The 13,210-nt window shown below is 37.0% G+C and overlaps 1 protein-coding gene across 7 annotated transcripts in view; it reads right to left on the bottom strand.

Moving 5' to 3' along the window:
• Positions 1–13,210, bottom strand: part of CCSER1 (coiled-coil serine rich protein 1) — a 1,246,259-nt gene that overhangs the window by 1,069,244 nt on the left and 163,805 nt on the right. For all 7 annotated transcript variants that reach the window (XM_029234577.1, XM_029234583.1, XM_029234578.1 and 4 more), the window contains one exon: positions 10,695–10,879. In XM_029234577.1, the coding sequence (XP_029090410.1) occupies positions 10,695–10,879 (185 nt within the window). The remainder of the gene's footprint in view (positions 1–10,694; positions 10,880–13,210) is intronic.

The following is a 13,210-nucleotide window of genomic DNA, read 5'->3' as shown; positions in this document are numbered from 1 at the left end:
TTTTGTTTATTTCTTTCAGGCTGGGAAACTTGGCAGTGTTGTAAACTGACAGCGGTGAAGAGATGGAGAAGAAACCAGAGAAGCAAACATAAGAGACGTACTGGTGATGACTGTTCTTAAGGAGGTAAGGAGTTGAAATCAGGAAAACGAGTAGAAACAACTGCTTTGAAAGAATGCAGGGACACATATCTCTCTAAGATCAGAGGAAATGGGGGACTATGGGAAGAAGACCAAGAGTGGGTGGCAAGGACAGGACAGTGGGAGGAGAGTGTTTAAAGCTTACACTTGGTGCCTGAGATAAGCAACTGGCCTGTGATCCATTTTCTCTTAGACAGAGTTACAGGGAGTTTGCTTCCTGGAAAGATCTCCTTGTAAACACAGTAATGACTGACCGAATTAGCAAACAAACAAACCATAAAACTAAATGGTTTTTACTGTAGGGGAGTTTAAGTGAGATTGCTTATGAAAAATAAAGCTGGAACTTAGAGATTTATGGGATATGACTCCCTGGAAAATGTCTGTGTATGCTATCTAACTATTGGAGTATAAAGTAGAGATGTTTCATGAGGTCAAAGGGGAAAACTTCTAGTTATAAGATAAATAAGTTCTGAGGATGTAGTGCACAGCATGGTGACTATAATTAAAAAGAAAAACAATGAGATGTTTCATATTGATTGGATCTTTCTGTGTCAATGAGGTGACTACATACATTTAACAATGCAAACTTTATCCAACAATCTGGGCCAGTGCCCACCACATGCAGAAAGGAGCTGGGAAACTGGACGGTATTCCAGATCTCTCCCTGCTTCACCTGCGCCTCTTGACAACTGATAAAAGCTCTGATTCACGTTGAGTTTCTCTGACAAAAAAAATTCTTTGTGTTTCTCACTGACACATACACTATAATCATTGGGTAGTGCTGAAGACAACTAGCCAAGCATTAAAATCATAATTCTGTAAGGAAATTACAAACGTATACAATAAAGAGCCTAAGAGATGGAACAAAAAAAAGGTACTTGGGTTGTTTCCAGTTGAACGTAACAAGCTTAGAATAGAAGATATAAACAAAGGAGGAATTTCAGACCAAACTTTTAACACTAGAATGAAATGATCACTGAATTAAATTATAAAAGTGATAAAATGACAGCTACTCTAAATTAGGAATGACTAAACAAAAACATCATCACATAGGAAAAGTGTGAAATGTATATGCATGATTCATTTGTAAATCACACTTTCTTATCCTGAATTGCAAATATGATGGTTTGTGAGATTATTGTAAATGTCTGTCTTGATTGTTAAATTATTTGAAAAATAATATTAATATATTAAAATATTTATATCTTTTATATAAACTGACTAATGTAAAATATTAGACATAATTCTACTACAATAATATACTTCTTGACCTTGGAAGTCAAATTTTATTTGGCTTTTTCAATTTACTAAAATCAATTTAATATGTTGTATTTAAATTTCAAAATAATAGAATAACCCTAGGAAGAATAATTTTTTCTTTATTGTGTAAGTAGAATAATTTAAAAACTTCAAATTCCAAAGACTATTCCCTCAGGAAAGATAGTTATTTTACTCAAGGTCAATTCTATGTTACAGACTGTGCAGTATTCAGCTGGTCAGAGATTTGCCATGGATCCTGAATCAAAAAATATTCTTTCTCACACTATGAAAGCTGTGTCAGCTCATGGGGTTACCTAAACAAGGCATAAAATAGTTTGCATCTTACAGAAAATTGAGATGAACTGAACCAATTAAAAATAAAACTGTCATCTTTGCATTCTAATCCCAAGAATAAAAGGTAAACAACCTTAATTTTCCAATTTCTTAATTTCAGAGGGGTATAAAATGTCTAACAGGTATCCTAGATATAGTGTGGTTAGAGAAAAGATCTTTAATTTTCTTCTACTATTGTCCATCTTAATTATTTCCTTGATAAATAATAAATAGAAATATGTACTGTTCTTAATGAAGCTTTTAATATATTCTAGCATTGCTATCATTACAATGTGATTGCTTATTGCTATGGCCTGAATGCCTGTATTCCCCCAAAATCCATATGTTGAAATTCTAATCCCCAAAGATGATGGTATTAGAAGGAGGGGGCCTTTGGGAGGTGCTTAGGTCATGAGGGTGGACCCCTCATGAATGGGATTAGTGCCTGCATAAAAAAAAGCTCCAGAGAGATCCCTAACCCCTTCCACCAGGTAGGACACAGCAAGAAGATGCTGGCTACAAATCAGGAACCATGCTGCCACCTTGACCTTGGACTTCCCATCCCCCAGAACTGTGAGAAATAAATTTCTGTCATTTATAAGCTATCCAGTCTGTGATATTTTGTTATAGCAGCCTGAACAAACTAAGACATTTACAGTAAATTTTAATAATGTAATCACGGAAGGAAAAATTAGGTGCTATGGACATTTTCATGCGAACTGTATGAAGAGAAATGGTAATATCTAGGATACTGCACTTATTTACTTACAACTTTTCTTAAAGTCATTTAATATGAAGTGAGTTAACTCTCTGAATAAGCTATTCATAGCATTGTGCACCAAACATACAAATTGTGACAGCTTCTAAACAAAAATGACTCATCCCAAAAGCTAGAATGAAAAAAAATGAATGGAATATTTTATCCAATTCTTTTTTAAAGGCAATTCTGAATCTATAAGTTGATAAGAAATGGAGTTGGGGTAGATAAAATACACAGGGGATTTTTAAATATCACCTTATAGACATATTTGACTCAGAACTCACTTTTTTTTAATGGGTTCTCCAATAATATCACAAACAATTGACTACTCTTGTCTTCTTTGTATGGCCAGTCCATAAGTATTGTACTGATATGATGCTGGAAACCATTCTGTAAGGTCAATTATCCTAAAATGAATGATGCTTCTACTAGAACAATATCAAAGGTGGTATGGCCTTGATCAAGTACTTAGCAACAAAAACCAGTTTTATCAAACAATGCATCATAGAAACATCTGTACATTTGTATAATAAGTTAAAATGTCAAAAATGTGCATAAGGACACCACACATAGTGATTGTTCTAAAGGCCTTAATTCATATCTGTGTCAACATATATCACAACCTAATCAGCAATTTTACCTTTAATTCACCCATATTTATTGTGCACCAGGCACTTTACTAAGTGCTATATGAAATGCTAATATATACAAAAGTTCTTCCATTTAAAAGACTGAATGAAATCTAATAAATGAAGCATATTCAAATAACTAAGTGGTGAGTGCCATACACATGATACAACTTAGAAGAACATTGGTAGGAAAACTATCATTAGTAACTAGAAAAATCAATAAAGGCATTATGGATTAGGGTTATTAATCTAAAATTAATATACTACTTATCAACAAATGTAATTGCACGTCTAATAGTGATACTTGTGATTTTCCTTCTTAAAATACATAAGGATTAAGGAGAATGATTTGTATGCCCCCATTTTCTTAAATATATTAATGACTTCCTTTTCTCATTAAATGTCCTTGTAGCACGCAATGATATTAGCTTTAATTCCATTCACAATGTTACATCAAAAGCTGAGATCATTATTTTAACCCTCAAAAAGCCACTAACATTTTTACGTATTTGAAAGTCTTATTTAAGATTTCAGGATTCAGGGCTTCCCTGGTGGCGCAGTGGTTGAGAGTCCGCCTGCAGGGGATACGGGTTCGTGCCCCAGTCCAGGAAGATCCCACATGCCGCGGAGCGGCTGGGCCCGTGAGCCATGGCCGCTGAGCCTGCGCGTCCGAAGCCTGTGCTCCACAACCAGAGCGCCCACAACAGTGAGAGGCCCGCGTACCGCAAAAAAAAAAAAAAAAAAGATTTCAGGATTCAGAGGAGAAAATTCTTGAATCACATCTTATAATCATCATCTTTCACTTGCTCTTAATTTTGAGCTTGAACAACTTTCATGCCACAAAATATAAGTGTGAAAGTGCATATACCAAACAAGCCCAGGAGAACTCTTTTGCCTAGTGGATGGTAGAGGTGGGATGTTTTGAAGGTGATTCTTTAAACATTAATTTTGTACTTTCTTCTTTACTGTCGCAGTGCCTCCCAGAGTTCCTGCTCAGCACTAGCATCGTCCTCAATGTTAGAAATTAGCCAAAAACACTAGGGAGTTATCTGTATAATTAATAGTGTCAATTGAGCATGTGAGATAAAGTATATGTAAATTAGGGATACAGGAGTTCATGTGCCCCTTTTTTTTTTTTTTTTTTTTGCGGTACGCGGGCCTCTCACGGCTGCGGCCTCTCCCGCTGCGGAGCACAGGCTCCGGACGCGCAGGCTCAGCGGCCATGGCTCACAGGCCCAGCCGCTCCGCGGCACGTGGGATCTTCCCGGACCGCGGCAGGAACCCGCATCCCCTGCATCGGCAGGTGGACTCTCAACCACTGCGCCACCAGGGAAGCCCCATGTGCCCTTTTCTAATCCTTTTTTACTTTTGACAGCAATGGTCACAATCCAAATCAAGCATGCCCACCCATTCTGAATTTTAAGATGGTCAAAATGGTTAAATCTGGTGTATTGATAAGATTAGGTTAATATCTCCCAGTCTGGAACTCTAAAATTCTAAAGGGCTGTCTCTTTCATCTTTGCATCTTCAAAGTAGGTTCTAAATAAATATTTATTGAAAGAAATTGTGAATGAATTGATGAATGGATGAATGAATGAAGAAAACGCTAACACAGGAGAAAACAGTAGGCCCCAGAAGAAAAGTGGATGCATAGTTATGTGCTTGTCTATTTAGCATAGGGTTTAATTAGTCTTAATCAATTATTGTCAATAATATTTAAATTCTAGATTTCAACGTATCAAGGAATTAAGATACAACATGAGACGCTGCTGATATGCAAGTAACTGGTTTTTTTTCTCAAATATAAATCTGGTCTGTTCTTCTAGTGAAGAAGTCCTACAGTTCCTGTTTTTACTATGCTATTCACAGTTTCTACACAAAGGCAACAGGATGCCAAACCGCAAATGAGAGGAATTAAGCTGTCACAGTAAAAGTGGCCATAAGTGAATTGTCAGAATCGCTCAGCACAGATAGTTCCGGGGAACTTTGTGGATGCATTTGCTGAGTAAGCTAGAGCTAACACAACTTTCCAAGCCAGCTTTTTAATGTAATAAAAACAAGTATTTCCAAATATAGTAATATTCCCAAACCGGGAGTCAAGTAAAGTTAATTTAGATATACATCTCAAGGTCTTTAAGTCAGGAAGAGAACACATCTCAAAGGACAAAACTTGTGGTTAAAATGAATCCTTCAATGTCAAAGATGTTTTCCTCTTTCTGAAACACAATGACCAGCTCAGTGTGAGGCATCAAATCAAATGACTTTATGCCCATCAAATGCCTGAAGTCAACAGGGAGGGAGCAGGTAAGCAGGAAATCTCAGTTAATTAAAAGAACTGAGATACAATAAACTATTAGGGAATATCATAGTCATTAGTGCCCATGATACATATCTGGGTCTACATCATCCAGACACATGCAAGAGACTATTCCCTGGCCCCTTTTGTGGCAAGTTTGGGCCTGGTGATTAGATTTGCTCAGTGGGAAATGAAGTGAGTCTCTCACAGGTAAAGCATTTATTACTGGGGTACAGTCTCCAGAGATCTTTTACCACAGTGAAAGGCAGTGTTTTGCAACAGCTGCTGCTTCAACAGCCTGGATACAGAAGGAGGAGATACTGAATGGAACTCCAGCACCTTCTGCAATGAACACATAGCCGGAGCGAGAAATAAATCTATATTATAAAGTCACTAAAATTTGGAGGTTGTTTGCTCTTATGTAGCCTGGCTCATCCTTCCTCATACACTCAGGCACTTTCCTTCCTCTAGTGATGCCAGGTGCTATATATTGTTTAACACATACAAATCTATCCTCAATTAATACTTTTTTTAGAGCGGGCTGATCTCATAAATATTTAGAGTTAGACTTCACTGTGTGAAGCTGCTGGAGAAACCAAGACAAATCCTTACATTTAATCACTTAGACATCATAATCTGGAGGGAAAGTTCCTGGAAAGAAAGAGCCTACTTCTAGAAAAGTTGTTTTTAAATGTTTGGACCATCCTAAGGAAAGTATCAAGAAAGTTACTCAGAGGAAAATTAAGGGAAGTCTTTATTTAAAACAGTTTGAAGATATATAATAAATTTGAATGCTCATCAAATTGTTACATATATATTTATTTCTTGTAATAAATTTAAGCAAAGTCCAATTTATTCTGAGCCACTGGTGTTCAAAGAGTTAATACATCCTGCCCTTTCCCTTTTATACTGAAATATCCCCAAAGTGTACAAAAACACTAGCATTGTGGTCTATCTCACCTATTAGGGAATATTTTTGGTCATTCACAGGAACCCTCTGCATCTTAATAAACAGAGCCATACACCATTGGTAGAATTAAGTCCTCATGACCTATATGAAATACTCTAGTTCCTTCTAAGTATAAATATCTTCTTTTGTGACAAAGTTCCTTTTTGGATGAGCTATCTCTCAGTAAAGACAGTGATACCATTCATCAGCATATCAAGACATATTACCACATTTTAAATCCAGAATAAGTACTACATTTTGTTTATTTTTTGTATCCCTTACAGAGGGTTGTAGTCTAGACTTAGAGCAAGCATAGATTGCCTTAAATGTGTTAACTTCATTATACAGAAGTAATGCAAGAAAAATGAAAAATTAATTTTAAATCTATTACATTCCCCCCAAAGCATGTAGGATTTAAAGCTAGACAGCGAGTATCCAAATCTAAATCCTATTTCTGCCACTTACTATCTGTGTTTTCGGGCAAGTTGCTTATCTTCTTAGTGCCTTATTTTACTCTTTTGCAAAACGTGATCAGTAAAAGAATCACTCGGTTCATAATATTGTGAGGACTGAATGTGATAATATATGAGAAGCATTAAGAGTAGTCCCTTGGTTCAAATAAGTATTAAAAATAATGTTACTACTATTGCTCTAAAAGAAAAGAATAACTGAACCATGGATGCATTCTTAAACACACATATTCACCTGAATTATTTTGGAAGAAGAATATAGAAAATGTGTGCATCTTCTCACACATAAAGCTATCATTTCCTAAACATATGTCACTTGCTTCACATATAGCTAAAATTACCTAAAAATCCTAGCATTTCTTCCTTATATTGCTGAGCTAAATAATACATTGTATGCATGTTAAATTAACTATTACACTATAATTAAAGATCGAGATATTAGTTGCAAAGTCCTAAGGAAGAAAGTCATAAAGTAATTTTGATACATTTCGTGTGGAAATTCAAGAGTGTCAGTATTTATTTCAACAAGTTTTACCTGTGAATACAGTGAACATGTACAATAGTTTAACCAAGTTTCCGTCTAACCTCCATAGCGTTTCCCCTACCATGGCAATGGTGTAATCATGCCATCTAGTGGACGATCTATATCACTGCAGGTATACTTTTTGAAAATTTATAAAAAGCCTCAAATAAATTAACAAAATCACATTTTTATATTTGACATTTAAAATTTTAAATCTTGAAAGTGTATCTGAGGAGAAGAATAATGATTTTGTGATGTTATGATGAGAATTATATAAACGTAGTATGAAAAACACGAGATATAAAAAGAATAAGTAAAAGGCCCAACTTTGGGCAAAAGTAATAAACAGGGCACACTTATTAATATAAATACGTCTTTAAAAAGGAATAACAGAAATTTGGTGAAAATAGCTGTTTCGTAATAATTCATTAGCCATAACTTTTAATGTTGCATCAATTGGAAATCTATTTTAACATGTTCTTATATTTAGACAAAAAAAATCAATTGCAACAATAATAATATAATATTTTCAATGCAAAGAACAGAAAGAAAGATGAAATATAATATAATGTAATATCTTTCTATATATGCAAATATAAATACTCAGATACACAGTCATTTTTTAGCATAAAAGAAGCAAGAAACCCATTATCGTTTGTTGTTCTGTAGATGATTTGTCCAAGATTAAAATCTGGCCAAGCCTGACCTAATGGCTAGAACCTCTAACTTCAAACACAATGGTTTTGCTATCACTCAGTGTTGCCTCAGTAACTTAAGGCTTCTTCTCATTGCAATTGTCAAAACTAGATGACCTAATGTTTTCATTTGAAACATAATTGTCTAAGATATATAGATATAAGTGATTTAGTTTCGAGCATTTTTCACATATAAGTAGGTAGGTGGATAGATCCTTTTAAAGAAGCAGTGTTAAACACTAGAAAATCAAAGACACTGCTGAAAAAGGACACGTGAGAAAGGGAGCAAACGGAATTCAAAAGGCAAGCCCACCCCAATATTTGTGAGGCCTGAGGCCTCACGGACCTCCCGGGCTGCAGTCCACTCACATCTTTCCCCACCCTGGCTGTATCCTACACTGTGAGGGAGCTAATACAAGTTACCTCTAAGACACCCCAGCTCACAAGTGCAAGCTCAGACCCCACCCTCCTCTACACACCCCATTTCCACCCTCATCTGCAGGCCTCCGCAATTTGAACCAGGAATCTGGAATCTCGGTCACCTGGAATGTGTTAAAGCTTTGCATGGGCATATCACCTTGACCCTCAAGGAGTCTCACCCTATGTGAAGTGGGAACTGTAGAAAGATAGGAAGAATAGGATCCACTAAAGCAGCAGTCCCCAACCTTTTCGGCACCAGGACCAGTTTCATGGAAGACAATTTCTCCATGGACCGGGGGGCAGGGTGATGGTTCAGGTCGTAACGCAAGCGATGGGGAGCGGCTGTAAATACAGACGAAGCTTCGCTCGCTGGCCCGTCACTTACCTCCTGCCGTGCGGCCCAGTTCCTAACAGGCCACAGACCAGTACCAGTCCATGGCCCGGGGGTTGGGGACCCCTGCACTAAGGAGTCTAAGGGGGGTACTGGCATATGTGTGGTTGACAACAGGACATTTTTTAGGTGGCTAGAGATGGAGAAATGGTGTGAAATGATGTTGTCAGAGGTTGTCTTCATGATCAACATTTTTCTTAGACTGTATATCCCACGGTCTTGCTCTAGGATGGAGAATGTCAAACCTTCCATGCAAGCAAGAAAGACAGGTTTTAAGGGTTGCTATCCTGGTGTGCTTCATTGTGTTGTGACCCATGAGCATCTCAAGTGAAGACTTAACCTCTCTGACTTGTGATATCAACTATGCAAACCAATTTTTCCTTCAAAAGAAAGTCTCTTCAATAAGTGATGCTGGGAAAACGAGACAGCTACATATAAAAGAATAAAATTAAAACATTCTCTAACACCATATACAAAAATAAACTCAAAATGGATTAAAGACCTAAATTTAACACCAGATACTGTAAAACTCCTAGGGGAAAACACAGGCAGAATGCTCTTTGACATAAATCGCAGCAATATTTTTTTAGATCTGTCTCCTAGAACAATGGAAATAAAAGCAAAACTAAACAAATGGGACCTAATTAAACTTAAAAGCTTTTGCACAGCAGAGGAAACCATAAACAAAACAAAAAGACAACCTACGGACTGGGAGAAAATATTTGCATATGATAATATCGACAAGGGATTAATTTCCAAAATATACAAACAGCTCATACAGCTTAATATTTAAAAAAAACCCAATCAAAAAATGGGCAGAAGACCTAAATAGGTATTTCTCCAAAGAAGATATACAGATGGCCAACAGGCACATGAAAAGATGCTCAATATTACTAATTACTAGAGAAATGCAAATCAAAACCACAATGAGGTATCACCTCACACCAGTCAGAATGGCCAGCATTAAAAAGTCTACAAATAACAAATGCTGGAGAGGGTATGGAGAAAAGGGAGCCCTCCTACACTGTTAGTGGGAATGTAAGTCAGTGCAGCCACTATGGAAAACAGTATGGAGGTTCCTCAGAAGACTGAAAACAGAATTACCACATGATCCAGCAATCTGACTCCTGGGCATATATCCAGAGAAAACTCTAATTCAAAAAGATACATGCACCCCAATGTTCATAGCAGCACAATTTAAAATAGCCAAGACATGGAAGCAACCTAAATATCCATCGACAGATGAGTGAATAAAAAAGATGTATATATATACATATATATACACATACATATACATATATACACATGTGTATATATAGACACATACATTACACAAAATGGGATATTACTCAGCCATAAAAAAAGAATGAAATAATGCCGTTTGCAGCAAAATGGATGGATCTAGAGATTATCATATTAAGTGAAGCAAGTCAGATAGAGAAAGACAAATATCATATGGTAACACTTATATGTGGAATCTAAAAGAATGATACAAATGAACTTATCTACAGGACAGAAATAGACTCACAGACATAGAAAACAAACTTATGGTTACCAAAGGGGATGGGGAGAAGATAAGTTAGGCATTTGGGATTAATGTGTACACACTACTATATATAAATCAGATAAGCAACAAGAACCTACTGTACAGCACAGGGAACTATATTCAATATCTTGTAATAACCTATAACGGAAAAGAATCTGAGAGAGTATATTTACTGAATCACCTTGCTGCACACCTGAAACTAATGCTTCAATTTGCAAGGAGCATGAACTTGCCAGTAATATATGGGATTATTTTATTATATGCAGGTATGTGTATATACTTACCATGCTGTTCATTTTTGAAGATGATGAACCTGCTCTTTGCTTTCTTAGACTATTAACTTCTTCTACATTTCCATCTTTTGGTTTCAAAATCATCCTGCTACTCCCTGCAGTTCCTTCTGATGAGGATCGCAGTCGCCTCTCTATAAATCTTCCTTCACGGTATGGACTGAGGCTACTGGCAAGAACTATTTAAAAAATAAATAAATAAAAATTAATATAAATGCTTAAATGTAGTTTTTATAAATGTTCCACTGAAAGTAAATGGAAAACTCTTAGTGTCATTCAACAAGTCTCAATCACAGAAAACTTTTTGAATTAGTAGTGGTGCTTTACTTAACTATGTAATCACTTTGAAGCCTCTAAAACTTTCTACTCATCCTTGGCATCCTCATACCTCACATAAATCATATAAGCAAATCCTGTCCTCATTACCTTCAACTGTATACAGAATGTGATCACTTCTCACCACCTCCCGCACTAACTTCTGGCACAAAGTCCATCAGGGCTTGCCTTGGTTACTGCAATACTTCCTAATAGCCTCCTGCCCCTGCCTACTCCCACCTGCCTCTCCCCAACCAATACACAATCTATTTTCTACAAGGTAACCAGAATGATACACTTAAAACATAAGTGAGATTGATCACGATCGCTTCTCTAATCCTAAAGCTGATGTGTTTCCAGCGGGCTACCAGGTTCCTCATGATATGACCTACTCCAGACCCCCACACAGGGGGCTTCCCATTGCTCACCTCTTCATCTCTCTAACCTCATCTTCTACTGCCCACCAGCCCCTTGTTCACTCTGCTTATGGCATACTGGACTTCTTGCTGTTTCTACAACATTGCAGGCATACTCCAGCCCCAGAATCTTTACCCAATACCCTTTGCACTGATATACTCCTCCCAAATAGCTGTATGGCTTACTCCCTAATTTTTGTTAATATGTTACTTTGAGTAATACCCCATTCACTGTATGTAAAAATGGAAACTAAAAACAAAGAACTATGAGAAAGAGAAATTAAGAAACTCATCCTTAAGATTCTCTTCCTCTAGAACCACCTCCAGTACAAAAATCTGTCAGTCAGAGAAAGAGAATCAGTAGGAGACCTATATTAAGAAGATTTATTGCAAGAAAATGGCTTATGCATTTGTGAGGCTGGCTAGGCTGCGCCTCGAGGCATGCGGGATCTTAGTTTCCTGACCAGGGATCGAACCTGTGCCCCCTGCAGTGGAAGCACAGAGTCCTAACCACTGGACTGCCAGGGAATTCCCGAACACCTTTTCAAAAATTTATGAAGATCCACCAGAGGGCAGACAGCAGAAGCAAGAAGAACTACAATCCTGCAGCCAGTGGAATGAAAACCACATTCACAGAAAGATAGACAAGATGAAAAGGCTATGTACCATAGGGCTATGTACCAGAAGAAGGAAAAGGATAAAACCAAAAAAAAACACAACTAAATGAAGTGGAGATAGGCAACCTTCCAGAAAAAGAATTCAGAATAACGAGAGTGAAGATGATCCAGGACCGCGGAAAAAGAATGGACGTAAAGATCAAGAAGATGCAAGAAATGTTTAACAAAGACCTAGAAGAATTAAAGAACAAAGAACCAAATGAACAATACAATAACTGAAATGAAAACTACACTAGAAGGAATCAATAGCAGAATAACTGAGGCAGAAGAACAGATAAGTGACCTGGAAGACAGAATGGTGAAATTCACTGCTGCAGAACAAAATAAAGAAAAAAGAATAAAAAGAAATGAAGACAGCCTAAGAGACCCATGGGACAACATTAAACACAACAACATTCGCATTATAGGGGTCCCAGAAGGAGAAGAGAGAGAGAAAGGACCAGAGAAAATATTTGAAGAGATTATAGTCAAAAACTTCCCTAACATGGGAAAGGAAATAGCCACCCAAGTCCAGGAAGCACAGCGAGTCCCATACAGGATAAACCCAGGAGAAACACGCCGAGACACATAGTAATAAAATTGGCAAAAATTAAAGACAAAGAAAAATTACTGAATGCAGCAAGGGAAAAATGACAAATAATATGAGGGAACTCCCATAAGGTTAACAGCTGATTTCTCAGCAGAAACTCTACAAGCCAGAAGGGAGTGGCATGATATACTTAAAGTGATGAAAGGGAAGAACCAAGATTACTCTACCCGGCAAGGATCGCATTCAGATTTGATGGAGAAATCAAGAGCTTTACAGACAAGCAAAAGCTAAGAGAATTCAGCACCACCAAACCAGCTCTACAACAAATGCTAAAGGAACTTCTCTGAGTGGGAAACACAAGAGAAGAAAAGGACCTACAAAAACAAACCCAAAACAATTAAGAAAATGGTCATAGGAACATATATATCGATAATTACCTTAAATGTAAATGGATTAAATGCTCCCACCAAAAGACACAGGCTTGCTGAATGGATACAAAAACAAGACCCATACATATGCTGTTAACAAGAGACCCACTTCAGACCTAGGGACACATACAGACTGAAAGTGAGA

Source organism: Monodon monoceros, unplaced genomic scaffold (genome assembly GCF_005190385.1).
Source record: "Monodon monoceros isolate NGI ecotype Baffin Bay Population unplaced genomic scaffold, NGI_Narwhal_1 Super_Scaffold_20, whole genome shotgun sequence".
NCBI lineage: Eukaryota > Metazoa > Chordata > Mammalia > Artiodactyla > Monodontidae > Monodon > Monodon monoceros.
This window is presented reverse-complemented; position numbering and strand designations above follow the sequence as displayed.